Genomic DNA, 14,146 nt, shown 5'->3' on the forward strand with positions numbered 1-14,146 from the left:
AACGTCACATTCACATGGAGCAGATGGGATGCTGATCATCATTTCACACGTTCTGCTCTCCAAATCTGAAGCAGAAGGGCAGGTTGATCACCAATTAAAATAACTACCTTAGTCTGAAACTAGCGTGATTTTTTTCCTTCCATGCAGCGCAACTATTAGTTTCATTACATGAAAAGAAAACTTTCAAGGCCACTGAGTGATGTTACATCTGCCACAGTTTTGTTGGCAATTTTTTTTATCTCTGCCTAAGAGCAATATACTTTTCCGCTGCCTGCAATTTTCTCATTATCGCCCACTTCCCCTCAACCACTGTTTATTTTCTCCCGTCCCTCACCCTCTGCTCGAGCTCCTGGAGTGTTTTCTCGCTGACGGGGTCCACTTTGGTCACCACCGCTTTCCTGCCCTCCAGTTGAACAATAACAGTCATAATGCAGCACATGTCCACAAGCTCTTCCTGGCATCTCCTCATCCCCGCATCCAGCTCACCTCTCCGAGACGGGTCACGCTTCAGGGCTCCCTTCTCTGCTACCGAGAAGCCCAGAAGGCCTGTCAAAACTTCATTGGACAGCTCCACGTCCAGGTAACCGGTCCCGTCAGATATTGTAGCAGAAACACTCCAAACGCCATTACTGCTGCTCAGTTTTCCCAAGAGAGTCACAATGAAAGCTTTGACATGGATCTCCATGATGTGGAGAAGTGGTTTGGACATTAAATTTTCTAGCAAGCACAAGTATGTAAAGGGTGGAGAGGTCAGAGTGACAGGAGGGACTGTGCTGCCACTCCGAGCATTTTGTTTGGACGACCTTGAAGCTTCTGTTTCGTAGCTAGTGCTCTCGGTGCCTCTACTAGACCTAAGCTGAACAGGGATCTCATTTGGTCCACTAGTCTTCCCACTGGTTTCTGCCTCTTCCAAAATGCAGTCCATATCTTCATCCACAAAATCAATCTCGTCATTAGCAGCCAAATATAATTCACGTGCTGCCTCCGAAGCTGCTGGAGAAAGAAATAGCTCGGGAGTTGTCTTGGTTAATTGCTCTGAAGCTTCTCTATTGTCCCTTTTCTGTGCGCTGGATCTGGAGTTGATAGACCCAAGTCGTGGCCCAGAGCCACTCAAAGTGCATGATTCAAACAGAGCAGCTTGGGGTTTTGTTGCTCTGTTGGGATTTCCTGTTATTCTGCTGTTCCGTGGTGTGTTTCTGTAACTGCTGTCAGATGGTGTGGGGACACTTTCATTTTCCTGGAAAATCACACTGTCCAGCTCCTCCAGGGGAAGGTCGTCAAAGTCTTCGTCAGGAAAGTCTTCGTCTGCCATGCTGTGATCTTGGATCTGTTGATGAACTGCATCGGGGGGAACTGAGTCAAAGAGGTCAGCTTCCACGTGTTCGTCATCATTTAGGTAACCCTGGTCTAAACCATTTCTGCTGCTTCGGGTCGAGCCACCTCTGTCAGAGCGGGTGGAGAGTTCACTTCTGAAAGACAACAGCAAATTATGTCGGACTGAGTTAACAGGGCTTTTAAATCATCGGGGTTAATCAGCTCACTGTTCAAAGCGCACACAGAAGACTGGACAAAGAAGTTCACACAGACATAAATTTGAAAAAACTGTAGCGACAACACTTTGCATCATCCTATCCTTGAATCTTCGTCATCACAACATTGAAACGATATAACAGCTAAATATGAGACAATGTTATTTCTCTGTGTAAGTCAATGAGGCCAGTGTAAACTAGTGACTCTGCAGTTCATTCCTCCTGGAAATAATTGTACCCTGCACAACTCGCTTAGCATTTTACATCATGACATATGAACTGTCTTTTTCCTGCATCTCAAAATGACCGGTGTACGTTCCACTTTATTCTCAGCAGCTTCTGTCTCTTCAGGAAATTGATGAACTTTAAATAAAACGGAAATTGTCGTGACATTTGAATCTACCCTGTGATTTCTCCTCCTGCTGTAGGTATACTGCCTATTTGTTAAGAATGTTGTTCTCGTCACCGGCCGCAGCGACGTAAAGACATTTTATTAGAAAACTTTGTGAAGATGCTGTAAGACGAATGCATTAAAACCATCTTAAAGTCTTTTTTTTCCCTGAAGATAAAAGTGATGTTAAAACTAGAAATGCCACGATTTCCACGACAGTGCAAAGTGAGGCTTTGCAGCATCGAAATGTCAAGACATCACATTGTTTACCACCCACCTGGACGAAGCGGCTGGGACAAGGCTCCTGATGGACGAGCTTCTCGAAGACTGAGTGGAAGCCTCATGCAGCGTGCTGTAGCCGCTGTCTCGGGCAGGTTCAACCTGAAGCATTTCAACTTCCTCTTGGGCCTCGAGACTGGCTAACAGCTCTGCATCATCAAGATCCAGATCATCCACTTCCTGGTTACCTTAAAACAAAGAGAAAAAAACAACAACAACAACAACAACATATATGTTAGTATAATTTTAAAAAATGGGCAGGTTAGATTAAAGAAGAAAAGCAAAGCCATATAAGACAGAATGTCTAAATTTCTAATAAAGTGTATGTAGTGTCACATTGTGCCGATGATGGATGATCTTTGAAGATACACAGAGTCTAATACATATACCTTGTTGTTGTGCTGGAGCCTCCTCTCCTTCCTGTTCCTGCTCAGAAAGTCCCAGTGTCCGACACAGCACCCTGCCCTATCACAACAGTATCAAAATAAGCCACTGAATGTGTATGGTGTACTCCATCTTATTGCTATACAAAATCCTATAATATCTTTGTGTAGTTTTATACAAGAAAAGAGAAATCAGAAGAAATGAGACAAAACGTACGAGAAATCGTTAGAGGTTACCTGGTTATTCCTGTCCACCAGGTCTTCGACCTCACCACCGAGGATTTTGATGTTGGACGGCCCCAAAAGCAAAACACCAAGTCTGCAAACTATCTTTCCTTGCAGCTGCAGCTTTGCACCGGGCCTGCAAGAGTCAGCAACATTTCAGGAAAATGTCTAGTTCTTATTTTTAATTAACAATAACAACAACATTTCATCCATTTCTCATTGTGCTTGGATACTTGTGTTTCTATAAAACTCGAGGCAATATTGTTAGGAGGAAAAGACTTTTATTTCATTTTAGGCAGACATGTGCCCTTTAAAATGTTTTCAAATAACTAGCAGTAAAAAGACACGATATTGCAGTAACATGTTTTACAGCTCAATCCTTAACCTGAGTGCCGCGCTGAGAGCAGGGATTGGCTGATACTCCATAGCCTCCAGGCTCTGAACTCCATCTGTCACCTGTGCAATCAAACATGTTTGATCAGAAAACACGTAAGTAATAAAAAGATTATGATGACATTTATGCAAATCTATAAGAAAAGTGTGTTTGTCTTTTTGTGTGAATTAAACAGATTAAAAGACAGTTGTGTGAATTTTTCAGTTCATTTTCTGCAGTAATCTGAGACCCCGTGGGCTGTTGTCTGGAGGCTCTCATAAATATGTGAGGGTTTGGATTTAGACAGAAATATCTGGGCCAAAACTTAACAGCTCTGTAACTGCTCTTTACTTATGAATGTAGACGTATTAAGGCATAAAGGAAAATTAGAAAAACAAAAAAAACATAGTAGATGATTTGTGTAAGTTAGCATATTTAATTTAATTTACAATTTCACTAAATAAGGGAAATATGACTATCTAAAATTTTTAAAAATAAACTGAGTTCAATTAGACTGGCCACAACCAGGTTTACTGCCAAACCTGCTAAATCAAGAAATGATTTAAATTAACACAATCTAAAGAAACTCAAAACAGCTGAGAAACAAAACATTGACATCTATCAGTCTGGAAATGATTACAAAACCATTTCTAAAGTTTATCCACAAATGGAGAAAACATGGAACAGTGGTGAACCTTCCCAGAAGTGGATGGTCTGCTAAAATTACTCTAAGAGCTCACCGACAGCTCATCCAGGAGACTCCAGAACAACATCTATTTTGGGATGTATGTACATATTTTGGGGGGAAAAAGTCTGTGGACTGATGAGAGAAAAGTTGAACTTTGTGGAAGGTTTGAGTCTCGTTACATCTGGTGTGAAACTAACACAGCATTTCATAAGAACAAAATCGTACCAGCGGTCAAACATGGTGGTGGTAGTGTAATGGTCTGGGGCTGTTTTGCTGCTTCAGGATGACTTGCAGTCAATGATTGAACCATGAATTCTGATCTCTACCAGAAAATCCTGAAGGAGAATGTCCTTCCATCAGTTTGATCCTAAACATGTGAGCCAATCATCCTCTGAATGACTCAAAAAAAAAAAAAAGTCTGGTCTTATAATAACTCTGGATACTGTAGCATAACTTTAAACAGGTCAATGATACTCAAAAACCCTCCGGTGTGGCTGAATGATAATAACTCTGAAAAGATGAGGGGCCAAAATTCCTCCACAGTGATGTGAACAACTCACTCAGTTATCACAAACATTTGATTGCAGTTCTTGGTGACAAAGGTGTCACAGCCAGCTATGACATTTAGGGGCAATTATTTTTTCACACACAGTTCTAAAACAGTAATTTATATTTACTAAGTTTATGTTTGTCTAAAAATGCAAAATTGTTTGATGATCTGAAACATGCCAGCGTGACAAATATGCAAGAAAAGAAAAGAAAAGGAAATCGTGAATAATAAATAATTTTCCACAGCACTGTAGGCTGTTTAGACTCTAAAACCCATGTAGACTGATTCAGTATGGAAATAACTGTTATTTCGATTTCTTTTAATATGATTATACACGCTGGCTGCCCTGTCCTAGTCAAAGCTAATCTACGACTCTTTGATCAAAAATGGTCTGAGAAACAGTTAAAAAAGTCACAGCAACGTTTCTAAGCAACACCTGCACTGTTCTTTAAGAAAAGAAAAAAAACATACACTGAAAAGTATATTACTTATGGTGGAAATTAGAGTCTGCCTCATATATTCCTGCAATTTACTCTTTCATATGCTCTCACTGATGGTACCGTCCGCTCTGATTCAGTCAGGAAGAGAAGCAGAATTATTCCACTCAACCAAACATACAAAGATAAAGTCTGGTCACAGATAAGTGCTGGACACACTGCGTGCCACTGCAGTCAAGACGAGTCCAGACAATATTTTCTATTAACAACACAGTTTAAAGCTCTGTCTCTACGGGAAGTGCCTGAATGTTTTTCTGTTTGTCTGTGAGACGCTGAAAAGCTACTAAGACACAGACAAACGCAGGATGCTGGATGATGCAAAAGCCAAAGCTTTAAAATGAAATTTTATGTTTTAAATCTGCAATTTTTGATCTCCCTTTTGTGACCCAAGAAGACAACTAGTATCATCACATATTCAACATCTGCTTTTTAAGGTTAACGCTGTTATTTACATAAAGGCATTCATTCAAAAGGCTTTTACTGAAACTCAATTGAGATTTTTTTTAATGGCAACTATGATTCACATAAGACTCTGACCTGCAGTAGAAGCATACGGGTGGGTTTGGCTTCCCAGGGCCTCTGGGTGGTCTGTGTGACTGCAGACACCTCGTCATTGACACAATCTGTGCCCCTCCACTTCTGCAGCTGACCATACGCCGGCTGACTGATGTCCAATAATGAGTCGACCTAAAACAGAGTTGGACCTCTTGTCATGTTTCCATTTGCGTGCACGATGATCAACCGAGCGTTGGTGTCACCAGCAAGGTGAGTTATCTGTATGCACAGCCCAAATTAATCATCACCATTAACTCAAGCGCTATATTTCCTCAAGAGCTTGCTTTGCAATTTTTTTCCCTCTCCGATGCAGGCAAAAAAGCCACAAAAGCAAAAGTAACAACAATAACAAATGTACACACAATACACACAAAAACTCCAATTTTAGACTACTTTCAAAAATCACGGGTCAGTTAAATAAATGCAGCAGGAACGCCTAAATACCCCCCTCCCAATGTGAAAAGCTGAGTGACTTGCCTTTATGTGATTTAGCTCAGGTTTTATGCTGTTGGTACACATATTGTTCTCAGCCTATTGTTTGCTGTTTTTACATGCTTTTTTTTTATTTGGTTTTTTTTTTGTTGAAAATATGATCAGAACTGTCCCCAACAACAAAAAGAATAAATAAAGAAACTGGATGAACTATGTAACATGAAAGTTTGTACCTGGACGCAGAAGTTGCCACTGAGCTCAGTCTTCTGGGCTTCAGCGAGCCCTTCTGGCAGGACAGGAAAGTCCAGGTCTCTGAGGTCTGTTAACAGCCATTGGTCCAGCGCCTGAAAAACCACATCAAGCAGTGAGATTCATTTTTGGTTCACTTACTGTCATTCAGCAGCAGTTACACATAGAGTGGACCTATTATGTTCACTTCCAGTCCCATAATTTATTCTTTTGTTATATGTACAGTGGGGCAAAAAAGTATTTAGTCAGCCACCGATTGTGCAAGTTCCCCCACTTAAAATGATGACAGAGGTCAGTAATTTGCACCAGAGGTACACTTCAACCGTGATTGACAGAATGTGAAAAAAAAATCCATGAATTCACATGGTAGGATTTGTAAAGAATTTATTCGTAAATTAGGGTGGAAAATAAGTATTTGGTCACCTCAAACAAGGAAAATCTCTGGCTCTCACAGACCTGTAACGTCTTCTGTAAGAAGCGTTTCTGTCCCCCACTCGTTACCTGTATGAATGGCACCTGTTTGAACTCATCATCTGTATAAAAGACACCTGTCCACAGCCTCAAACAGTCAGACTCCAAACTCCGCCATGGCCAAGACCAAAGAGCTTTCGAAGGACACCAGGAAAAGTATTGTAGACCTGCACCAGACTGGGAAGAGTGAATCTACAATAGGCAAGCAGCTTGGTGTGAAAAAATCAACTGTGGGAGCAATCATCAGAAAATGGAAGACATACAAGACCACTGATAATCTCCCTCGATCTGGGGCTCCACGCAAGATCTCATCCTGTGGGGTCAAAATGATCATGAGAACGGTGAGCAAAGATCCCAGAACCACACGGGGGGACCTGGTGAATGACCTGCAGAGAGCTGGGACCAAAGTAACAAAGGTCACCATCAGTAACACACTACAACGGCAGGGAATCAAATCCCGCAGTGCCAGACGTGTTCCGCTGCTGAAGCCAGTGCATGTCCAGGCCCGTCTGAAGTTTGCCAGAGAGCACATGGATGATACAGCAGAGGATTGGGAGAATGTCATGTGGTCAGATGAAACCAAAGTAGAACTTTTTGGTATAAACTCAACTCGTCGTGTTTGGAGGAAGAAGAATACTGAGTTGCATCCCAAGAACACCATACCTACTGTGAAGCATGGGGGTGGAAACATCATGCTATGGGGCTGTTTTTCTGCCAAGGGGACAGGACGACTGATCCGTGTTAAGGACAGAATGAATGGGGCCATGTATCGTGAGATTTTGAGCCAAAACCTCCTTCCATCAGTGAGAACTTTGAAGATGAAACGAGGCTGGGTCTTCCAACATGACAATGATCCAAAACACACCGCCCGGGCAACAAAGGAGTGGCTCCGTAAGAAGCATTTGAAAGTCCTGGAGTGGCCTAGCCAGTCTCCAGACCTCAACCCCATAGAAAATCTGTGGCGGGGGTTGAAAGTCCGTGTTGCTCGGCGACAGCCCCAAAACATCACTGCTCTCGAGAAGATCTGCATGGAGGAATGGGCCAAAATACCAGCTACTGTGTGTGCAAACCTGGTAAAGACCTATAGTAAACGTTTGACCTCTGTTATTGCCAACAAAGGTTATGTTACAAAGTATTGAGTTGTATTTTTGTTATTGACCAAATACTTATTTTCCACCCTGATTTACGAATAAATTCTTTACAAATCCTACCATGTGGATTCATGGATTTTTTTTTCACATTCTGTCTCTCACAGTTGAAGTGTACCTCTGGTGCAAATTACTGACCTCTGTCATCATTTTAGGTGGGGGAACTTGCACAATCGGTGGCTGACTAAATACTTTTTTGCCCCACTGTATATGTATTTTAAATGACACACAGTTAAAACAACCCTTTATTTTAAAGGAAGCTTTAGTGCAAAGCTACCTGCAGATACCGGTGACTCAGATCCAGGAAGAAAAAGTAGAAACTCTACAGAAAAATGATTTAACAGAGTAAGAAAGAAATGTCACAGGGATTTGGATGAATTCAGTGCGTCGGTAGTGTTAGCAATGCCTGCAGATATTTTATTTCTTGTTTATAATATGAACGCGCTCTACAGAGTTGAGATCTCAGGACCACTTGAATGAACCGGCATGCTGCTGAAACCATGAGGTGATGATTTGTGCCTTGAAAAAAACAAAACAAAACAAAACAAAAAACAAGAAACTTTGTCCTCTTCCAAGCATGTAGTGGAAAAAAACAACAACGAAAAAAGACAACTTTGGCCAAAAAGGAGCACAGCTGTTCGACAACAATATTTTGGTACACTGTGTCATACAAATGATGCGTCAATACAGGGAAATATTCCCCACATGACGCCACCGCAAGCTGCGACAGCTGACGCCGAGTAGGATGGAATCATGCTGCCATCAGCTTGTTGTGACAGAAACCAGGATTTGTCAGACCAGAATGTGTCCTTTCACTCTTCAGTCACCCACATTTGCTCATTATTACCTACTCTAGCATGAGCTCCTTGTTCTCAGCTAACAGTGATAGAAATGTGTATGGTCTTGGGCTTCTGTTTCTTGGTTATCAGCCCCAGGGTTGTTTGAGTTTTGCCTTCTGCTAGCTGCATATTTGCAGTATGAAGATCACATGAATGCAAAAAAGGAAGAGACACCGAACTAACTGCTGTGTCACAGATGTTATTCAGCTCAGACTGGGTTATTCTACCAAGAGTGATAAAATGTGCATGAACCACATCAAATCCACATGTTCACATCGAAGCCAGTAACCATCTTTGAGTCAAAAGTGGGGTAACCATCCACCCCGTGACCACCTTCTATCATGTGGCCCATACTTAACCCATGTCATAATAAGTGAGCGAACATCTTATAAGACAATAAGTGGAAACAAGATCTCTTAATCTATACTGGAGTTTCTGGAGCTGTGGAGAATTATCCAGAAACAGGTAGGAAAGGAATCCTTAGACTTTTGTTGACAAAAACAAAGCATTTGATTTCTGTCTATCGAGTTGTACACTGCTCCTCCTTGAATCACTACCTTATCGTGGTGGAGGGGTTTGTGTGTCCCAGGGATCCCAGGGGCTATGTTGTCTGGGGGCTTTTGCCCCCTGGTAGGGTCTCCCATGGCAAACTGGCCCTGGGTGAGGGACCAGACAAAGAGCGATTCATAAGACCCTTATGAAAAGGACACCGAGGGAACAGTTTACCCTGCCCGGGATAGGGTTACCGGGGCCCCGCCCTGGAGCCAGGCCCGGGGAGGGTGCCCGAGGGCGAGCGTCTGGTGGCCGGGCCTTAGTCCATGGGGCCCGGCCGGGCACAGCCCGAAGAGGAGACATGGGCCCATCCTCCCGCAGGCCCACCACCCGCAGGAGGCGCCATAGGGGTCGGGTGCATTGTGTGCCGGGTGGCGGCCAGGAGCGGAGGCCCTGGCGGACTGACCCCCGGCTGCCAAGACTGGCAATAGGGACATGGAATGTCACCTCTCTGGTGGGGAAGGAGTCTGAGTTAGTGCGTGAGGTTGAGAGGTACCGGCTAGATATAGTCGGGCTCACCTCTACGCATGGCTTGGGCTCTGGAACCAGTCTCCTGGAGAGGGGCTGGACTCTGTCTCAGTCTGGAGTTGCCCCTGGTGAGAGGCGGCGGGCTGGGGTGGGTATTCTAATATCCCCTCGGCTTGCTGCCGGTACGTTGGGGTTTTTCCCGGTGGACGAGAGGGTTTGTTCCCTGCGCCTTAGGGTCGGGGAACGGGTCCTGACTGTCATCTGCGCTTATGCGCCGAGTGGCAGTTCAGAGTACCCAGCCTTCTTAGAGTCCCTGGGGGGGGGGGGGGGGGTACTGGAGGGTGCTCCACCTGGAGACTCTGTTGTCCTGCTGGGAGACTTCAATGCTCATGTGGGTAACGACAGCGAGACCTGGAGGGGCGTGATTGGGAGGAACGGCCTCCCTGAGCTGAACCCGAGCGGTGCTTTGTTATTGGACTTCTGTGCTAATCACAGTTTGGCCATAACGAACACCCTGTTCGAACATAAGAGTGTCCATAAGTGCACGTGGCACCAGGACGCTCTAGGCCGTAGGTCGATGATCGATTTTGTAATCGTATCAGCAGACCTGCGACCATATGTTCTGGACACTCGGGTATAGAGAGGGGCTGAGCTGTCAACTGATCACCACCTGGTGGTGAGTTGGATCAGGTGGCGGGGGAGGACGCTGGACAGACCTGGTGCACCTAAACGCGTAGTGAGGGTGTGCTGGGAACGTCTAGCAGAGGCCCCAGTCCGCGAGATCTTCAACGCACACCTCCGGCAGAGCTTCAACAGCATTCCAAGGGAGACTGGGGACATTGAGTCCGAATGGACCATGTTCAGCGTCTCCATTGCCGAAGCTGCTGCATTGAGCTGCGGCCGCAAGGTGGTTGGTGCCTGCCGTGGTGGTAATCCCCGAACCAAATGGTGGACACCAGAGGTGAAGGGAGCCACCAGGCTGAAGAAGGAGTCCTATCGGGCTTGGTTAGCCTGTGGGACTCCGGAGGCAGCCGACAGGTATCGACAGGCCAAGCGGAATGCGGCTCGGGCAGTGGCTGAAGCAAAAACTCGGGTGTGGGAGGAGTTCGGAGAGGCCATGGAAAAAGACTTTCGGACTGCCTCGAAGAGATTCTGGCAAACCGTCAGACGTCTCAGGAGGGGAAAGCGGTGCTCTACCTGCACTGTGTATAGTGCTGGCGGAGCGCTGCTGACGTCGACTGAGAAAATTGTCAGGCGGTGGAAGGAATACTTCGAGGACCTCCTTAATCCCACTGACACGTCTTCCGAGGAGGAAGCAGAGTCTGGGGATGAGGGGAATGACCCGCCAATTTCCGGGGGCGAGGTCACTGAGGCAGTTAAACAACTCCTTGGTGGCAGAGCCCCTGGTGTTGATGAGGTCCGCCCCGAGTTCCTGAAGGCTCTGGACGTTGTAGGGCTGTCCTGGTTGACACGCCTCTGCAATGTTGCGTGGAGATCAGGGGCAGTACCTGTGGACTGGCAGACCGGGGTGGTGGTCCCCTCTTTAAGAAGGGGGACCGGAGGGTGTGTTCCAACTACAGGGGGATCACACTCCTCAGCCTCCCTGGGAAAGTCTATGCCAGGGTGCTGGAAAGGAGAGTTCGTCCGTTAGTCGAACCTCGGATACAGGAGGAACAATGCGGTTTTCGTCCTGGTCGCGGAACACTGGACCAGCTCTTTATCCTCTCCAGGATACTTGAGGGTGCATGGGAGTTTGCCCAACCAGTCTACATGTGTTTTGTGGACTTGGAGAAGGCATTCGACCGTGTCCCTCGGGGTGTCCTGTGGGAGGTGTTGCGGGAATATGGGGTGTCTAGCCCATTGCTACGGGCCATTCGATCCCTATACAACCGTTGCAAGAGCTTGGTTCGCATTGCCGGCAATAAGTTGGACTCGTTCCCAGTGGGTGATGGGCTCCGCCAGGGCTGCCCTTTGTCTCCGGTTCTGTTCATAATTTTTATGGACAGGATTTCTAGGCGCAGCCAAGTGGCGGAGGGCTTTCGCTTTGGTGGCCTCAGAATCTCATCTCTGATTTTTGCAGATGATGTGGTTCTGTTGGCTTCATCGGGTGAGGGCCTCCAGCTCGCACTGGAACGGTTCGCAGCCGAGTGTGAAGCAGCGGGAATGAGGATCAGCACCTCCAAATCTGAGGCCATGGTTCTCAGCCGGAAAAGGGTGGAGTGCCCACTCCGGGTCGGGGATGAGTTCCTGCCCCAAGTGGAGGAGTTCAAGTATCTCGGGGTCTTGTTCGTGAGTGATGGGAGAAGGGAGCCGGAGATCGACAGATGGATTGGGGCTGCAGCTGCAGTAATGCGGACGCTGCACCGGTCCGTCGTGGTGAAGAGGGAGCTGAGTGTAAAAGCGAAGCTCTCAATTTACCGGTCGATCTACGTCCCTACCCTCACCTATGGCCACGAGCTGTGGGTAGTGACCGAAAGAACGAGATCGCGGATACAAGCGGCAGAAATGAGCTTCCTCCGAAGGGTGGCTGGCCTCTCCCTTAGAGATAGGGTGAGAAGTTCGGCCATCCGGGAGGGGCTCAGAGTAGAGCAGCTGCTGCTCCACATCGAAAGGAGCCAGCTGAGGTGGTTCGGGCATCTGACAAGGATGCCCCCTGGGCGCCTCCTGGGTGAGGTGTTCCAGGCATGTCCCACCGGGAGGAGGCCCCGGGGCAGACCCAGGACACGCTGGAGAGATTATATCTCTCGGCTGGCCTGGGAACGCCTTGGTATTCCCCCGGATAAGCTGGAGGAGGTGGCTGGGGAGAGGGAGGTCTGGGCCTCTTTGCTTAGGCTGCTGCCCCCGCGACCCGGCCCCGGATAAAGCGGATGAAGATGGATGGATGGATGGAGTTGTACACTGAGACAGTCGCACGTCCTGCCTACCTGCTGGTTGGTTTGCTGCTGTGACAGATGAGCTTCTCCTCCTGCCTCTCCTTGTAGCCACTCCACACAGGCTTCTAGCCAGGCAAAGGGCACCTGGACATGCCAGGAGGACTGCAGCCATGCTTGGGTAGCACGGACCACTGCCTGAATCCCAGGAGTCATCTCTTCCTCTAAGTGTATTTGGCTCTCTTCTGCTTTTCCAGCTGCTTTCTGTCAGAATATACAGACTGCTTTAGCCACATTCTTATTCCAAAGCTGCTTTAGCCACATTATTTCAATTCAGGTATTCATATCATAGTCGCACTTCTCATTAATTACTCAATAACACATTTAGAGTTTTAATCATTCACAGTTTTTATTGTCATTCAGTCAATGAGTCACTGATGCATTGACTGAACAAAATTATGTGTGCAGAAAAAAAACACACAAAATCACAACAAAAGGTTAAAAAGACTGTAGTGTAACTGTCTATTACACAGTAAACACTAACAAAAATTAATTAAGATGGTAGTGAAGAATAAAAAAATAAAAAATTTATTTACAAAAATATGTAAGTGTATAGCTGAGGTGTCTGGTGGTGGTCAGGTAAAAAAAATGCAACACAGTAGTTATCTGTAGTGCACCGTTTGTTTGTTTGTTTGTTTTACTTAATGTAGTTTTAACTTGACTGTATTGTAAGTGCAAAATATGAGAAGAGATCAAATTCTACATTTAATTTACAATGATCCCTGAGCTGAGTCCCCAGTGACCCATGACGGATTAATAGTTAAGCTGTGTTTTAACATGTTCGTTTTTAAATGAAGCCTCTTAGAATAAATTTAGCCTTGTAGTTTATCTTATTTTGTTTTCTAAGTGAGTACTCCAAATGGGCAAAAAATTAATAATAATTCAAGGTAAAGTGTTGAATGTTAACCCTCACTAGATTGCAGGATGAGCTTTTTTGCACACTAGTCTCTTTGTAAAGCCCTCAAACCACTGGGACCATTTAGAAAAGACTGTTTTATAACAAGAACATAATATTATTGTATCTGATTGTTTTCTTGGGTTATTTGAACAAGGTAACCACACTGTCCCTGTACATGATCTTAAGCAGACGTAAACAGATGTTGCAGGACTGAACGGTTTATTAATTTTAAATTGAAATCGCCAATGAAAACAGTTCAATTACGACAAATATTTCGGATGTCTTTATCATTATCATTACCTTACAAAAATTATGTTTATGTCTTGCAGGTATTTCATGCAGTTGTGCTTTTAAACGTAAAGTATGAAAAACAAATGAAATTCAGCTTTGAGAATATGCATTTCAAATCAAATCGGGACTGCGAAAATATCAGAAAAATTATATATTTTTCCCAACATTGTCCAGCCCTGCTGTTGGAGAGCATGAAAGGGATATCGGGTAAGAAAAACTTTACCAAATAAAAGTGTTTATAACCATTTAGCTGGTATGTATATGTTACCTGAGAAGCACGGGGGCAGACTCGTCCATCAAGTATTGCACAAGTAGGTAGAAAGGCGCCAAAGTTGATTAAGCCAGCCTACTTATATAACAAACCTGAACACAAGCATCCAGCAGCAGAGGTCCCTACT

At 45.2% G+C, this 14,146-nt stretch overlaps 1 protein-coding gene across 1 annotated transcript; it reads right to left on the bottom strand.

Annotated features, from left to right (window-relative positions):
- Positions 1–313: 313 nt before the first annotated feature.
- rmi1 (RMI1, RecQ mediated genome instability 1, homolog (S. cerevisiae)) lies at positions 314–14,034 on the bottom strand. The gene is made up of 9 exons (XM_085368364.1): positions 14,017–14,034; positions 12,554–12,763; positions 6,136–6,246; positions 5,453–5,602; positions 3,193–3,263; positions 2,820–2,943; positions 2,589–2,664; positions 2,198–2,387; positions 314–1,469 (listed from the first exon to the last, which is right to left on the bottom strand). Exons 2-9 carry the CDS (start codon positions 12,713–12,715, stop codon positions 314–316), a joined length of 2,040 nt encoding a protein of 679 aa, XP_085224490.1. The 5' UTR covers positions 12,716–12,763; positions 14,017–14,034.
- Positions 14,035–14,146: the final 112 nt, after the last annotated feature.

This window comes from Diplotaxodon limnothrissa, linkage group LG12, assembly GCF_057381915.1.
Source record: "Diplotaxodon limnothrissa isolate DT_005_m linkage group LG12, D_limnothrissa_male_GT1.1, whole genome shotgun sequence".
In the NCBI taxonomy this organism is placed as follows: domain Eukaryota; kingdom Metazoa; phylum Chordata; class Actinopteri; order Cichliformes; family Cichlidae; genus Diplotaxodon; species Diplotaxodon limnothrissa.

Bases quoted from the DNA above. Each gene is read 5' to 3' on its own strand.
- rmi1 (XM_085368364.1), bottom strand. From the start codon at position 12,715: ATGACTCCTGGGATTCAGGCAGTGGTCCGTGCTACCCAAGCATGGCTG. The intron at 5,603-6,135 runs GTACAAACTTTC...ACTCTGTTTTAG, and splicing joins GTGGCAACTTCTGCGTCCAG to GTCGACTCATTATTGGACAT. The intron at 2,388-2,588 runs GTATATGTATTA...CTTTGTTTTAAG, and splicing joins GGCTCCAGCACAACAACAAG to GTAACCAGGAAGTGGATGAT.